We start from the raw sequence: 17,781 nt of genomic DNA on the forward strand, positions 1-17,781 counted from the left end.
ACATGGTATGTGTGGTGGAGGCAGGCACTTGCGTCACCTTGGGGACCTCAGATCCCCAGATGCAAGGCCTTATTTTCCCCCACTATTTCTTTGGGTCTCTGGCAATGGCCCCTGGTCTGCTGGTCGCTGGGTGACCAGTTGATCTGTGGGGCTCAAGTCTGCAGTTGGTGAACTTATGTTCTGTTCTTTGGATTGAACAGAACTTGGTGCTCTGCCCCAACTCAGCATATATTCTCTTTCTCTGTGTGTGTGTGTGTGTGTATGTGTGTATGTAACTTGATCTAATCGAGGCTCTCACTGGCCCTGATAGTTTCCTGAACCCTCAAGTTGATCTTAGGCTTGGGCAGTTTGACATGCAGCATTTGTCTACATGGTCACCCCACTCCACTGTGATAACCATCTGCTTAGGCAACTACAGCAGCAGTGGGACAGTTGGAACCTTCTGGATCCTTTCCAGACCCCATGGGAGCTGAGGGAGGCTCAGGAGTGCTGACAGGACCAGCACCTTTGAGTCACCAGTGTGGTGGTCTCTCCCACCCCTGAGTCTCAAATGGAGATCCAGACACAACATCTCCCCTCTCCTCCTCCTCTCCTGTCCTTCCTCCTCTTCTATCATTGTGTGGAAGGAGGACTGCTCTAGAAATAGGTTGGCACACTAAATTTTAAGAAGTAAGAGGTGATAGTTCACGAGAGAGAAGAGACGAAACATTGGAAAGATAGACAGGAGAACCCAAGCATTTAGAGGAGGAACAATTCATTCCACCCACGTCAGTATTTCCTGGGAGCATCATTGTATATTACAAGGAAGAATCATAATATATGATGACAATAATGGTAATGGTAACTCATCAATTAAAGGTCTCATTATACTTAGCATTTTTTAGGAAAGCACATAAATCTAATGTGTTGTAAAGATTTTCATAGAAATGGTCTGATCTTAGTACTTAGTGGAATAAGAAGGAGACTATGTAATATAATGATTAAAAGTATGGATTTTGAAGTCAGATAGACCAGGTTCAAGTCCCAACTGTACCCTGCTGTAACTATGTCCTTAGACAGTTTTTTCATGAGTAAAATGATGAAGTCCATGACACTTCATTCAATAAAGTAATACCACCTCACAAAGATTGTTGTAAAGGTTAAAAAAACCCCACTTTGGTATATGATAAAGTACAGAGCCTGGCACAGAGTAAATTTCAGTGAATGGTACCCATTCTCATCAATACCTGGAATATCACCTATGTAGAATCCCTTAGTTCTTGATGATATGTGATGTTATGGTATTTGTATGGGTAGCCCCCAATTTACAAATCCAGAGATTGTGCTCTGGAACGTAATTTATAGGTTACTTATTTATATCTTATAAATTGAAGAGAATCCAGAATATGCCCTTTTCCAGCCAACCAGAGCAGGGTACACATGCGTGTGCTAGGGATGGGGTGGGGAATGGGGAAGAATTTCTAAATGCTTGGGTTCTCTGGTATTAGAAGGAAATGGGTTTGTGACTGGAACTAGAATTCTTTCCTTCATTCACTCCAAGTCCTTGGATAAAGAGGGAATTCTTTTGTTTTCTCCCAAGGCATATTGTTTATTTGTTTGTTTGTTCAATTGAAGAATAGTTAATTTACAATATTGTGTTAGTTTCTGGTGTACAGCAAAGTGATTCAGTTATACATACATATATAAATATAATTTTTCATATTCTTTTCCATTATAGTTTATTACAGGATAATTGGAATACAGTTCCCTGTGCTATACAGTAGGACATTGTTTATGTACTTTATATATAGTAGTTTGTATCTGCTAATCCCAAACTCCTAATTTATCCCTCCCTCCCATCTTTTCCCTTTGGTTCCCATAAGTTCGTTTCCTATGTCTATGAGTCTGTTTCTGTTTTGTAAATAAGTTCATTTGTATCATATTTGAGATTCTACATATAAGTGATATCATATGATATTTGTCTTTTTCTGTCTGACTTATTTCACTTAGTATGATAATCTTTAGGTCCATCCATGTTGCTGCAATGGCATTATTTCATTCTTTTTTTTATAACTGAGTAGTATTCCTGTGTGTGTGTGTGTGTGTGTGTGTGTGTGTGTATATATATATATATACCACATCTTCTTTATCCATTCATCTGTCAGTGGACACTTAGGTTGCTTCCGTGTCTTGGCTATTGTAAATAGTGCTGCTGTGAACATTGAGGTGCATGTATATATCCAGAGAAAACTCTAATTCAAAAGAGGGAATTCTTAGCCCTCTATCACATAGTGAGAAAGGAGTCTTGCTATTTGGAAGCTATAATTTCTTGCTTGGGTTAGCAATGAAAGGAAACTCTTTTGGAATTTTATTCTATGATGAGAAATCCTCTAAGTGGATGATCAATAGGCTGATGATTCTATTTCTACTGCACTTCCTGTTCTTTGTTTCCTTTCTAAAGTCAAAGAAGATGCTAGTGGACTTGGTTTTTCCCAGATAAGGCTGTAATATGCACCCAGGAACAGTGGCAATGCTTGAGGAACAATCAATACCTTTAAAAGATGACCAGAATACTTTTATGAGAAATTACAGTGATATCTGGAGCTTGAAATATATCCTGTTCTAATATTTTTAGTAACTGAAAAATTTAATCAATAAGTTAATCTTTTCTGATTAAATTAATTAAAAATTAAGAATATACTTATTTTTATCAAAGTAGTATATGTTCATGGTTAAAAATATCAAACTGAAAAGCTCATAAAGAAAAACAGTCATCCTATGCCTTGTCATTTCACCCATCCTGCTCACCAGAGGCCACATTTTCTAATTTTAGCTGTTTCTTCTTATAGTTTCTGCCAGGTCTCTAAATAACATGCATTATAGCTATTTCCAGATTTATCAATTTTAGGTATTATCTGTTGACTTCTGTTAATTTATTTGAGCTTTTAGCTTACTTTATCTACTTCCTACCCCTCCTCCTAATATAGTTATATTACTCCCTTATTGGTTATCTTTGCGGCTTTAAGTGAAATATTTATACCTTTCTTTTTACTGTATCAGCTCTAAATACCATCTCATGATTGTTTTCTCTTCTCTCTCTAAGCTTATCATTTGTATTTTTGCAGTGTTAGAATTGATGTGGTTATTCAGATACTTATAGTTAAATATTCCATGCTTTGACATTTTTTTTGACATCTTTATTAGAGTATAATTGCTTTACAATGTTGTGTTAGTTTCTGCTGTATAACAAAGTGAATCAGCTATACGTATACATATATCACCATATCCCCTCCCTCTTGCATCTCCCTCCCACCCTCCCTATCCCACCCCCCCTATCCCACCCCTCTAAGTGGTCACAAAGCACCGAGCTGATCTCCCTGTGCTATGCAGCTGCTTCCCACTAGCTATCTGTTTTACATTTGGTAGTGTATATATGTCCATGCCACTCTCTCACTTCAACCCATCTTACCCCTCCCCCTCCCTGTGTCCTCAAGTCCATTCTCTACGTCTGCGTCTTTATTCCTGTCTTGCCCCAGGTTCTTCAGAACCATTTTTTTTTTTAGATTCCATATATATGTGTTAGCATACAGTATTTATTTTTCTCTTTCTGACTTACTTCACTCTGCATGACAGACTCTAGGTCCATCTACCTCACGACAAATAACTCCATTTCGTTTCTTTTTATGGCTGAGTAATATTCCATTGTATATATGTGCTTCAGCTTCTTTATCCATTCATCTGTCAATGGACACTTAGGTTGCGTCCATGTCCTGGCTATTGTAAATAGAGCTGCAATGAACATTGTAGTACATGACTCTTTTTTTTTTTTTACATCTTTATTGGAGTATAATTGCTTTACAATGGTGTGTTAGTTTCTGCTTTATAACAAAGTGAATCAGTTATACATATACATATGTTCCCATATCTTTTCCCTCTTGCATCTCCCTCCCTCCAACCCTCCCTATCCCACCCAACTAGGTGGTCACAAAGCACCGAGCTGATCTCCCTACGCTATGAGGTTGCTTCCCACTAGCTATCTATTTTACATTTGGTAGTGTATATATGTCCATGCCACTCTCTCACTTTGTCACAGCTTACCCTTCCCCCTCCCCATATCCTCAAGTCCATTCTCTAGTAGGTCTGTGTCTTTATTCCTGTCTTACCACTAGGTTCTTCATGACCTTTTTTTTTTTTTCCTTAGATTCCATATATATGTGTTAGCATACTGTATTTGTTTTTCTCTTTCTGACTTACTTCACTCTGTATGACAGACTAACTCCATCCACCTCACTACAAATAACTCAATTTCGTTTCTTTTTATGGCTGAGTAATATTCCATTGTATATATGTGCCACATCTTCTTTATCCATTCATCTGTCGATGGACACTTAGGTTGCTTCCATGTCCTGGCTATTATAAATAGAGCTGCAATGAACATTGTGATACATGACACTTTTTGAATTACGGTTTTCTCAGGGTATATGCCCAGTAGTGGGATTGCTGGGTCGTATGGTAGTTCTATTTTTAGTTTTTTAAGGAACCTCCATACTGTTCTCCATAGTGGCTGTATCAATTTACATTCCCACCAACAGTACAAGAGTGTTCCCTTTCCTCCACACCCTCTCCAGCATTTATTGTTTGTACATTTTTGATGATGGCCATTCTGACTGATGTGAGGTAATACCTCATTGCAGTTTTGATTTGCACTTCTCTAATGATTAGTGATGTTGAGCATTCTTTCATGTGTTTGTTGGCTATCTGTATATCTTCTTTGGAGAAATGTCCATTTAGGTCTTCTGCCCATTTTTGGATTGGGTTGTTTTTTGTTTTGATACTGAGCTGCATGAGCTGCTTGTAAATTTTGGAGATTAATCCTGTGTCAGTTGCTTCATTTGGAAATACTTCCTCCCATTCTGAGGGTTGTCTTTTCGTCTTGTTTATAGTTTCCTTTGCTATGCAAAAGCTTTTAAGTTTCATTAGGTCCCACTTGTTTTTTTTTTGTTTTTATTTCCATTTTCTAGGAGGTAGGTCAAAAAGGATCTTGCTGTGATTTATGTCATAGAGTGTTCTGCCTATGTTTTCCTCTGAGTTTCATAGTGTCTGACCTTACATTTAGGTCTTTAATCCATTTTGAGTTTATTTTTGTGTATGGTGTTAGGGAGTGTTCTACTTTCATTCTTTTACACGTAGCTGTCCAGTTTTCCCAGCACCACTTATTGAAGAGACTGTCTTTTCTCCATTGTATATTCGTGCCTCCTTTATCAAAAATAAGGTGACCATATGTGCGTGGGTTTAACTCTGGGCTTTCTATCCTGTTCCATTGATCTATGTTTCTGTTTTGTATCAGTACCATACTGTCTTGATTACTGTAGGTTTGTAGGTCTGAAGTTAGGGAGCCTGATTCCTCCAGCTCCGTTATTCTTTCTCAAGATTGCTTTGGTTATTCAGGGTCTTTTGTGTTTCCATACAAATTGTGAAATTTTTTGTTCTAGTTCTGTGAAAAATGCCATTGGTAATTTGATAGGGATTGCATTGAATCTGTAGATTGCTTTGGGTAGTATAGTCATTTTCACAATGTTGATTCTTCCAATCCAAGAACATGGTATATCTCTCCGGCAGTTTATATCATCTTTACTTTTTTTCATCAGTGTCTTACAGTTTTCTGCATACAGATGTTTTGCCTCCTTAGGTAGGTTTATTCCTAGGTATTTTAATCTTTTTATTGCAATGGTAAATGGGAGTGTTTCCTTAATTTTTCTCTCAGATTTTTCATCATTAGTGTATAGAAATGCAAGAGATTTCTGTGCATTAATTTTGTATCCTGCTACTTTACCATATTCATTGATTAGCTCTAGTAGTTTTCTGGTAGTGTCTTTAGGAGTCTCTATGTATAGTATCATATCATCTGCAAACAGTGACAGCTTTACTTCTTCTTTTAGGATTTGGGTTCCTTTTATTTCTTTTTCTTCTTTGATTGCTGTGGCTAAAACTTCCAAAACTATGTTGATTAATAGTGGTGAGAGTGAGCAACCTTGTCTTGTTCCGGATCTTAGTGGAAATGGTTTCAGTTTTTCACCATTGAGAATGATGTTGGCTGTGGGTTTGTCATATATGGCCTCTATTATGTTGAGGTAAGTTCCCTCTGTGCCTACTTTCTGCAGGGTTTTTATCATAAATGGGTGTTGAATTTTGTCGAAAGCTTTTTCTGCATCTATTGAGATGATCACATGGTTTTTCTCCTTCAGTTTATTAATATGGTGTATCACATTGATTGATTTGCATATATTGAAGAATCCTTTCATTCCTGGGATAAACCTCACTTGATCATGGTGTGTGACCCTTTTAATGTGCTGTTGGATTCTGTTTGCTAGTATTTTGTTGAGGATTTTTGCATCTACGTTCATTAGTGACATTGGCCTGTAGTTTTCTTTCTTTGTGACATCTTTGTCTGGTTTTGGTATCAGGGTGATGCTGGCCTCGTGGAATGAGTTTGGGAGTGTTCCTCCCTCTGCTATATTTTGGAAGAGTTTGAGAAGGATAGGTGTTAACTGTTCTCTAAATGTTTGATAGAATTTGCCTGTGAAGCCATCTGTTCCTGGCCTTTTGTTTGCTGGAAGATTTTTGATCACAGTCTCAATTTCAGTGCTTGTGATTGGTCTGTTTATATTTTCTATTTCTTCCTGGTTCAGCCTCGGAAGGTTGTGCTTTTCTAAGAATTTGTCCATTTCTTCCATGTTGTCCATTTTATTGGCATAGAGTTGCTTGTAGTAATCTCTCATGATCCTTTGCATTTCTGCAGTGTCAGTTGTTACTTCTCCTTTTTCATTTCTAATTCTATTGATTTGAGTGTTCTCCCTTTTTTCTTGATGAGTCTGGCTAATGGTTTATCAATTTTGTTTATCTTCTCCAAGAACCAGCTTTTAGTTTTCTTGATCTTTGCTATTGTTTCCTTCATTTCTTTTTCATTTATTCCTGATCTGATCTTTATGATTTCTTTTCTTCTGCTAACTTGGGGTTTGTTTGTTCTTCTTTCTCTAATTGCTTTAGGTGTGAGGTTAGGTTGTTTATTTGAGATGTTCTTGTTTCTGGAGGTAGGATTGTATTGCTATAAACTTCCCTTTTAGAACTGCTTTTGCTGCATCCCATAGGTTTTGGGTTGTCGTGTTTTCATTGTCATTTGTTTCTAGGTATTTTTTGATTTCTTCAGTGATCTCTTGGTTATTAAGTAGTGTCTTGGTTAACCTCCATGTATTTGTATTTTTTCCAGATCTTTTTCCTCTAATTGATATCTAGTCTCATAGCATTGTGGTCAGAAAAGATACTTGATACAATTTCAATTTTCTTAATTTTACCAAGGCTTGATTTGTGGTCCAAGGTATGATCTATCCTGGAGAATGTTCCTTGAACACTTGAGAAGAAAGTGTATTCTGTTGTTTTTGGATGCAGTGTCCTATAAATATCAATTAAGTCCATCTTGTTTAATGTATCATTTAAAGCTTGTGTTTTCTTATTTATTTTCATTTTGGATGATCTGTCCATTTTGACTTGGTTGTAGAAATTGAAATTTAATAACATGTTTACATGACAATGATGTGATATAGTATGATTTGGTTTCCCTTCCTGCACAGATTTTGTTTTCTTTGATGTTTCTAGTTTTCTTTCCTGCCCCCCAAATTATATACGTTTACTAAACTTTTTATGTTATTCCAGATTATCAAGAATATCATTAACTCCTGACCTCCTTTATCTCTAAATAAGTTCTCTTCTGGAACTTCTGTTCTCTGAAGCATTCCGTATTGAATGTTTTCTATTAGCTTCCTTCCCTGCTTTCTATACTTGGAGCCACTTTTTTTTCCTAGTTCCCATGTTGTCTTCTTTCTTGTATTACTCCCTCATTTTGCTGATACACATCCTCAAGTAACTTCCTAAGAAAGAATATATGGGAAATAAATTTCCCAGATCTTATCTGAAGATCACATCTGAAAATATTGTTATTCTACCCTCAGATTTGATTGTTTAATTTAAAAAAAATGTCTTCTGTCCTATTCTTGTGTTGTTCTTTCTGCTGTTCTTATTAGGATGCATGCTGTTTTTCTTGATTGATCTTCTGTGTCTTATTTTTTTATGTCTCTTTCTGTACTATACTCTGTGAGACTTTATTTTGCCTTCTAACATTTATGTTGAATTTTTAATTGTTACTCACCTTCAATTTACAGGAGCTCTTATTTACTTGTTCATTTGTTCTCCTATGGGTCTTCCCCACCCCCACCTCCACCCCCACCCAGCATCTTGTTTTTGTTTTATGGGTATATTATCACTTGAGTCTTTCTGAGGATACTAACTAGGTTTTTTGTTTTGTTTTCTTTTTGTTTTTTAAGTTCTTCTTAAGAACTTAAGAGAGAGAGTTAAACTGACTAGACTTCATATGAACTCAGGGATAATTCGTGAATTTTGTACTTCTTTTAAGGCTTAGTTACTCAGTTCAAGAAATGTGAGTTTTTTCAGGGAGAGAAGACCAGCATGAAGGGTTAGCCTGTCTGCAGAATAAAGTCAGAGCTCCCTGATATTCTAGACCTTTTGCAGTCTGGTCTGCAGGCTCACCTCCTGCTCATTCGTCTTCCTGGCTGCCCTGTGTGTACACCAGTCTGCTCTGTGTCCTGTGCTGCCCGACCTTTGCTCATGCTGGGTCCTCTACCTGAAATTTTCTGTTCTTCCCACAGCCTCTTACGTTTACCAGAGGCAGGTGTCGTATTTTCAGTTCTCTATCTATTTTTGTGTCATCTGTGGCAGGTACATTTTAGGCATTCAAAATGTTTAAGTGAATTTTACTCATCCTTCCAGACGAGAGCAACTTCCACTGTGACCACTCTGAGACACAGTCCTTTACCTCCCTCGAACAGAGTTAAGCATTTCATGCCCTGTTTAGTTAGTTGTATGCAGGCCTATTTGTTCTGGTAAGTTCCCGAAGGGCATGGACCATACCTTGTCAAGCTGGATATCCCAGGGTTTTGCATTGTGCTTGATATCCAATGGTAACTTGAAGTATTTGTGCATATATGGGGAGAGACAGAGGGAAGGACTGGTTGTGTATTTTTACTAAAGGCATATTTATAAGATTAGCAGGTTTGCAGTTTCACTTCATGACGGTGCTGTTTTCTGTTCCTTTTCAGTATATCAAAGCATTCCCAAGAGTACATTAAGAGTAACTTACTGTATTACTCATCACAATAGATATGTACACAGATGTGTATCTTCAGCAAAGAGAAAGAAATTGAACAAATAAGAAGTGATAGGCACTCTGTAAATTTAGCCAGGGGTTAGAACTTTGAAGCTGTGCGTATTCGTAAAATGAATCCCTCTAGTTGAAGTCCCTGCTCAGACTGACAGTAAGCGTAGCTTCCATTGTTAATAAATAAGTAAGTAAGCTCTTCTTTCATTTTAATTCTGCTACTTCCGACTGTGGAACCAATATTGTTGTTTTATCTGATGCTGAATCTCTGACCCTATGAGGCTCAGGTTGGCTGCAAGTGCCGTAGCCCATGGGGTCAGCAGTGCCCACATTACCACACCCAGGGGTTCTCAGTGAGGAGTCTTACTTCCACTACACAGCTAAGCTCTGACTACTTGGAGTAAAAGGGAATTCTGAGTAGGAAATGAAGGAGCCACAGCACCCACCTTAGATTGGGGAGCCAGGCGTAGGATCCCAGGTGGCCCTGAAGGCATCTGCAGGCTGGGTGAGGGATGCAGCCGTGCTCTCCCAGCAGGAAGGGGTGGATGAGCACCCCACCACCTGGTGACCATCTGCTAGTTCCCTCTCGTGTCCACTGTCAGAGGCTCAGGTGCGTGGGGTCCATCTGGCTGAGGTAAGGTCTCTCTTGGCGGGGTGGGGAGCCACTGCTACAGCCCCTTTAGCTGTGAGCTTTCCTGGTGGTAGAAACCACCAAGCAGAGACATCACTGTTCACCAAGATTGCTCACACTGGAAGGGGCTGCAGCAGATTGTGAGGGCACAGTGAGGTAGGGACCGTCCTTTTGGACCACCAGAAAGGAACAGGTATCCAGGTACGCTGTGTAGCTGGAGCACTGCAGAGAGTCTTCTTAAAGCTGGTGGCAGCTAAGCTGCCCACTCGAATCTAAAAGCTTTCGAATGTTTGCAAGTGTTAATAAACAAACCAAATGTCGGAAAAAAGAGTAGATTATGGTATTTAGCTATTCTTCCTGCCTCTCCTTCCTCTATTCCTTCCCACGTAGACAGGAGAGGATGGTTACCCATATTGTGCATAAACTGTAAATGCTGTACTAGAACAAAACTAACCTCCCAATTAAATGAGGACATTACACGTTACCATTATTCCACTCCACATAGTGTACATATATAAACAAGACCCCCTCCGGTTTACAACAAAAGAAGGGTCTGTATGTGCGTTTCTTCATTCCTTTTTTTGGTGGGGGGAAGGTGTGGAAGCAGTGATTATTCTGTGGAGAGGAGAGAGCCAAGCCAAAATAATGATTATATTTAAGTTCTGGATATTATTTGCTTAAGGTCTTGAAAAGAAAAGAGGGACACTTGATTTCCTGAGCACAAAAGGTATCGAAGACTTTTGATCTTTAAAAATGGGAAAGTGGTGAGAACACGCTAAGCAGCCCAACATATCTGGCTTACTTAATCCCTGCATCACAAGTGAATGGTGGGCTCGTGCTCCATGAAAGAGCTCTGAAATGTGCTTTCTGTGGCTCCATGATTTCAAAATTAGTAAGAAAGTTTTTGTCCTTGCCAGCATCTTGATCAGGTTCTATGGAGCCCTAGCATTAGGAGGGTCTAGTCACTTCTTTACGGAGAGGAAGGCTCTCTGGTGTGTGTATTCCAGGAGGCAACCTGCTGTCCCCTTGCCTTTCTAAGAAGGCCTTCTCCTCCAAGGATCAGCAAATATTAATCAGGGTGAATTAGGTCAGTTTGTAGCTTCTGTCCCAAAGACTTACAGGGCCAAGATGCTGTATGGAGTGCAGAAGAAATTACTTTTGGATTCTCTCTGGCTCCACATTACCAGCATAATCTCACAGAGATGAAAAATTAGGACTTGAGTATGTCTTATAGAAATCACTGGATTTCTGCCGAAAACGTTGGTTGGTTGGTTAAGCATGCTTCCTTTGGAGTACAGAAACCTCAGCATTTGCATTCCAGATATTCAGTTCTAAAGCTCTGTTCTTCTTTATTCCTCAGAGGGCCTTTTTGGAGGGAAACAAAAATACCTGGATTGGTTATTATTTATGTCCTCATTGAATCTCAACTAATGTCTTGCCTCATGCGCCCTTTTCTTTTCTCCTTCCCCTTCTTCTTCTTCTTTTTTTTTTTTTTTAACAGATACTAATTTTGTGTTGGGGAATGCCCAGATAGTGGACTGGCCCATCGTGTACAGCAATGATGGATTTTGCAAGCTGTCTGGCTATCACAGGGCGGAAGTGATGCAAAAAAGCAGTACCTGCAGGTATTTATGTTTGGGGTTCTGTTCAACACTCTTTCATGGTATCTTTTTGGAAAAAGAAAATGGCTTACTCAGCTTGGGAATTTCCTTTCATGCAGCGTTCATTCAGGAATATTTATTGCACTATCATCTCTAGTTCACGCACTGTACTGGGAAAATCAAAGAAGATCTAAAACATAGTCCCTACAACTAATGAATTTACAGTCAGTGAGATGGGAGAAAACCTAGAAAAACTCAGGAAAATCATTTTATCAATAAAATGTGAACTCAAAATTTTATGAGGTTTTAGATGGAAATTATGTGAAAGTTAGAAGATTAAATAAAATCAATGAAAATGAAATGGATGATTTTAGATGATTAAATTAATTTTAAAACATGTATGGCTGTTTTTTTAAGAATAAACACCATGTTGGAGACAAGGGCCTTGTTCATAGGCCTTTTCATCAGAAAACGAGAAGAGAACCATGTCTTGCTGCCTTGCTGCTGTCACATCTCTCTCTGATCACTGACTCAAAGGCAGAAGCAAAGGGTGCTGTGCAGCTTGTGCATTTGACAGGGTTACTAACCAAGCAGCGCCCTTGGGCCGTGGCACTAGAAAAGCTCTTTTAGAGCATCTTCAAGGTGTCGTGTGGAGCATGTGACCCAGACCCTGCGCTGCCCCAACAGGGTCTTGGCTCCACAGCCTTTGTCTCCTCTCACTCCTTGCCTTCCTCAGAGTCTTCTGTCTTCAGTGGTGTTCGCATGCAGTGGAATCATTTTCCTAAACCTGCTACACCCAAAAGTGAACTCATCTCCAAAGGGTGGAAAAACCCATCTGACCCAGTCATAGTCTTTGGTTCTCAGAAGTTGCATTTTCTTGGTATTAAATCAGCCAAGTAACTCATTTGGTGAAAAGTATTAAATGTTTTGAAAATATTATCATTTTTCTTAACTTTTAGGTTTTTGGGACTGGGAAATGGAAAATTTAAGATTCCCTCAAAGGAGAGGGGTGGGATAGGGAGGGTGGGAGGGAGACACAAGAGGGAGGAGATATGGGGATATATGTATATGTAGAGCTGATTCACTTTGTTATAAAGCAGAAACTAACACACCATTGTAAAGCAATTATACTCCAATAAAGATGTTAAAAAAAAAAGATTCCCTCAAAGGTTTAAAAATTATGACTCAAGTATTATGATAGAATTCTCTTATATTCTTGGTGTGCTGTTATCCTCTTAAGTATCTGTGTATCTGCATCTATGTCTCCATCTGTACGTGCACGTACACAATCAGCACACTGGGAGAGTGAGCTTTGCTTTTTCGTGTGACTTGAGCAGCCTTTCCTTACCTTTCTTGCTTCTTATTGGCTATAATCAGACACTTTAAGAAAATCAGATAAGAGAACTGGATAATTTAGCCAACTTTCTTTTACACACAACTCTAAGAAACTTATTTAATTCCCTGAAGGTGTCCCTTCTCCAGAAGGAAAGTAAACATGCCTTTGTGTTAGCCACATCCCTAATTGCTCAGGAGCCTTTTGGCTTATTTCTTGCATTGCAGGCATCTGAAATCTAATGTCCAGACAAAGGAAATTTACACCTACCACTAAAAACTACAACTTGAAAAAGTACATAAGAGTAAGGAAAGCTGGGCATAATTATGGCACTTCATTTATTTGAAGACTCCACTTTGCAGGGATTGGTTTTACCTTGTGAAGGAAATTGCCAGCCTATACACCATCACATAAATTGAGGTCACTTATCTAGCAAATCCATTCAGAAAGGGAAAGTGGGAGGAAGCTAAAAAGGCCTTAGAGCAAAACCGGCTAAGTAAAATGGTTATAGAGCTTAAGTTTTTACCTCCTAGGAGAAAGAAATCTTCTTGTTCTCAGGCACGGCTAATTTAGTCTTGATCTATCCTTCTTTTTAAAGGTAATTCACCAAGCTCGGTTATCTGTTTTCCTGGTTTATAGACGAAGAACACAGCCCCAAAGCAGAGTACTACATGAGATGGGCACACAGGGAACCACAGATAATAGCATCTCTCGGTGGGCTGGGAAGGGACGTGATAACAAAAGTGACACAGAATTCATAAAGTCAATAGCTAGGGCACTTTTCTTGCAGGGTGATGGAAATTGGAAGCTCACAGTAAGCCCACGCCTGTTCCAGTATCAAGCTGAGCATGGCGCTTGATTTGGTGGTTCAGGAATTGTGCTTGATAACTTCTGAGGTTCTTGTTAGTTCTGAAATTCTGTGATTCTATGATTCAAGTCATCAAGAAAAAGCTAAATTGCACAGTTAGGTATGAGCAGTTTTAGAAGATGGGTTGTGTATTGTTTGGGAACCCACGCCACTGCTTCTACACATTACATAAGCCTTGAGGGCTGAGCATGGCTGTCCTTCCTTGTTGGTGTCGTCTGAAGGCCTGGGGTGGGCAGGGGACATGCTTGGGGGGTCCATGGGCAGCCTTTGTTGGAGGACTGGCTTTTCCAGCCCCACTGAGGGATGGTTTCTCTCCTCTCACGCTTTGTTAGTGTCGCTCAGCCTAGTTGTTGGGAATGTTATCCCATTCCTAGAGGGAAAAACCTCGGTCTTCAGACCATATTCAGTGTGTGGACCCAAGAAAATGGACAGTCCTGGCAGTTTTCCTGCCTCTGCTGAGAACCGGTGTTAGTAGGCAGAAGCTTCTGCTATCCAGAGGTTTTCTCTAATTTTGTTTTCAGGCTGCTTATTTACCCTGTTAGTTTACTTTTCTCCAAATGTGAGGAGTGTGGAGATGTATTAGAAAGAATTTGTAGAATTTTGTCATCTTGATTTATTCAACCCAGAGCTCTTTTTTCTTTCTTAGTGGTGGGGTAGGAAAAAGAGCTGCACAGACAGTGGCTGAGTCTTCTGTTTGCTGAATCTTCTTTTCTTTCCTTAGCTACAGTATGTCTTGATGTTTAGAGCATCAAATTGCGCCCTTTTTCTTGTTTGGTTGGTGACCTTTTGTAGGTTTTTTTTTTCCTGTTCTTTTGTTTAATTTGTTAGGAATTAGTAGAGGAAAAATCTGTGGTCCAAATTTATTCTGCCATCCTTCTCAGGACGTCTCTCAGAGTTGTATTTCTAAAATGCAGATCTCATTATGTAACTCTTTTGCCTGAAACCCTCCAGTGGCCCTCCCTGCGTTGCTTTCGGGATAAAGTTTAAATGACTTCACCTGACCTGTAATGCCATGGTCTCCTCCATGATTTGGCCCCTGCTTACCTCTCCATATTACCTGTTGCTAATTTTCCCCTTACTGTCTACATTCCAGACATACTGAACTGAACCGTATTCAGGTTCCAGAATTAACCTTCCTCTCACCTCTGTGCCTTTGCACATGCTTATCTTTTACCTAGAATGTTCCTTTCCCTCCTTTTCTCAGCAGATTTCCACCTGCTCTTTAGATCTCTTTTGTACTTGCCTCTGGGAAGCCTTTTCTGACTACTCAGACAGTGCTCTGTGCCTATTCTTTGTGCTGTAATTCCTTATGTGTTGGTCATACTGTTCTCTAATCTACTGTTTTCTAGTGTGTCTCATTAGACTGTCAGTTTTGGGGGGACAGGGATGGAGTCTTGATTCCAGCTCAATCAATAAATTGTTTTTGATTGAACAAATGTTTTCATTGTGTGTGTGTGTGTGTGTGTGTGTGTTCCACAGTGCATAGCACAGTGCTGGGTATAGAGCAGGTATGTAACAGATGCTTGTAGAATAATAAATACTTGTTCATCTAACTTGGACTGTTTGGTTGCTTTGCAGTTTTATGTACGGGGAGCTGACTGATAAAGACACCATTGAAAAGGTGCGGCAAACATTTGAGAACTATGAGATGAATTCCTTTGAAATTTTGATGTACAAGAAGAACAGTGAGTATTCAGACCATTCTGAACCATACCTTGATGTGCTTGGAAGAGTGAAGTATCTCTTCTTTCTCTGTTGCTGTCTTAGGTTTTCTTTTCTCCCATCAGCTAAATGTTGTTCCTTGCAGCCAGTGTGTATGTTGGGGTAAATGGTATGGATTGATGAGTTACTGTTCTGCACAGGAGCATTTGTACTTGTCACTAACCAATTAAGACTTCTTGATCTCTTTTCTGCCCAGAGTTAGTGTTTTTCCTATTGATTTCCTTATGTTGAGTTGTTGGCCTAAGGCACTTGTAGACTTTAAGGCTTCTTAGGTGGGGAGGGAGGAGGTGGGTTAGAATCTCTGCCCAGTTCACCTTTGTATATATCTCCCTTTAGCACTTAACACAGCGGGTAACACCAGTAGATGCCCAGTTAAGAGTTTCTAAATAAAATTTTGTTTCCCTGGTGACCCCAGTTTTCTGTCAGAGACAGTATTAATCAAATTAATACTGTAATCACTGTTAGTCAAAATGTATTGTTAATTTGTATTTGTTTTGTGTATAATAACTTCTACAAGTATATTAATGAAGAATCTAGGTCAATAGTTATACACAAGTGTAGAACTTGCTTTCTCTTAGCAGTTTCCTGTTGAATGGAGATTAATTGTATTGGAAGTATGGAAAGTGGGCTGTATGGAAACACAGCCATAGCAGGGCTGCAGAGGTGTTGAAGAGTGCTTTGTTTTTTTAATTTAATTTAATTTTTATTTATTTATCTATTTCTGGCTGTGTTGGGTCTTCGTTGCTGTGCGCAGGCTTTCTCTAGTTGCATCGAGTGGGGGCTATTCTTTGTTGCGGTGAGCGGGCTTCTCATTGCAGTGGCTTCTCTTGTTGCAGAGCACGGGCTCTAGGCACACGGGCTTCAGTAGTTGTGGCTTGTGGGCTCTAGAGCGCAGGCTCAGTAGTTGTGGCGCACGGGCTTAATTGCTCCGCGGCATGTGGGATCTTCCCGAACCATGGATCGAACCCATGTCCCTTGCATTGGCAGGCAGATTCTTATCCACTGTGCCACCAGGGAAGCCCGAGTGCTTTGTTTTTAAAAACACTATTTGATTGTAAGGAATCCTGTTCTTTATATGTAGGATTGAACTAAGTAGGTCATTGGTTCACTAGAACATTTCCAGAGTGGCCCAGGTGGCGCGTTAGGATAAGTGTTTATTTTGGTGGTGTTCAGGATGATATGTTTTGCTCTGGAAAGCAGTGGGCACATGTGGCTTTTATCTGGAAGCAGCTGGGACTTTTTTTCAGTCTGGAGTGTTGGTGCAGGCAACTGAGAGGACTCTTTGCTTGGTGGCCAGTGCAGACGCTGAGCTGAGAGATTAGCTTTGGGCATCAGCAACTCTGAGAGGGTTGGTCCTGTGCTTTCACACTAGAGTTGCTGCCTTGCTCCATTTCACCTCCTCAGCTAGTAGGTCTAGTTCCTACCTTGAGACCTACCCTAGTTCCTACCCTGAGACATTTTGCCAAATAGGCCTGAGAGGAATGAGGTGAAAGACTGTGACTGGCTCTGTGCCAGCCCTTCCTCTGTGGGGGACACAACTCAAAGCAACAGCTGTTCCCAGGAGCACGCCAGCAGTGCCTTCTCATGGGAGGAGGGGCTCTGCCCGTGTGCCCAGAACTAAGGGAGTGAGTTAAATGTTTCCCACACTGGTAGCTTTGTGTCCTGAACAGTGTGGATTTCCCTACGTCACAGAATACTAATCAGGTAGGCGTATCGCAAAGATAATGCCTTGCGTTTATATTTTGCTTCAGAGTTTTCAAGCTTCATTAGACTATGCATTTAACTTGCTCAAAGTCAACTATACATGTTGAGCATAAAAGGGAGAGAGAGGGAAACATAATTAAAACTGAATTAGTGATTCTACTTGCTATTCTCTTCAGTGGGCATGTACCCCAGAGTGAGTATGAGATGGCAGGGGGGGATCTGCTGTTCCCTCAGCTGCCTCGGGGGCTGAAGGCCTCATATTGTGAGTATCTCATCGCACTGTGGGTGATTCTGGTATTTCCGGTTCTGTACATTAGGTAGATATGGCCTAGGCATGGAAGCCAGTCAGTTCAACTGATGTTTTTACCAAAGAATCAGCATCTCGTCCCTCCCTGGAGGTTGTAGTGGGCTTATTGAGAGAGATGCATGCAGTCTCCAGAGTGCCACGTCAGCCTGGGCATGGACTCTACTTCATGGGTGATGTGAAGGCATTCTCAAGAGCAATTGTGGTCATATGCAACTTCTACCTTACCCTCTGATTTTAGAAAATACACTCTGTGGAGGGTATGACGCCACTCTATTTAAAAATGTTGAGGGAGCCCTGTGAAGTAGTCATGGCTGACGTTACGTATCTCCATTGTATAACAAGGTAAATTCCTCACCCGAGGTCATGCAGAGCCAGGACCTGGTTTCCAGTGCTTGCTCCATGGCTGT

The 17,781-nt window shown here is 40.1% G+C and overlaps 1 protein-coding gene across 2 annotated transcripts in view; it reads left to right on the plus strand.

Moving 5' to 3' along the window:
* The window catches only part of KCNH1 (potassium voltage-gated channel subfamily H member 1), a 418,364-nt gene that overhangs the window by 19,134 nt on the left and 381,449 nt on the right, over positions 1-17,781 (plus strand). For both annotated transcript variants that reach the window (XM_036874642.1, XM_036874648.1), the window contains exons 2-3: positions 11,341-11,464; positions 15,220-15,326. In XM_036874642.1, the coding sequence (XP_036730537.1) occupies positions 11,341-11,464; positions 15,220-15,326 (231 nt within the window). The remainder of the gene's footprint in view (positions 1-11,340; positions 11,465-15,219; positions 15,327-17,781) is intronic.

This window comes from Balaenoptera musculus, chromosome 1 (assembly GCF_009873245.2).
Source record: "Balaenoptera musculus isolate JJ_BM4_2016_0621 chromosome 1, mBalMus1.pri.v3, whole genome shotgun sequence".
Lineage (NCBI taxonomy): Eukaryota > Metazoa > Chordata > Mammalia > Artiodactyla > Balaenopteridae > Balaenoptera > Balaenoptera musculus.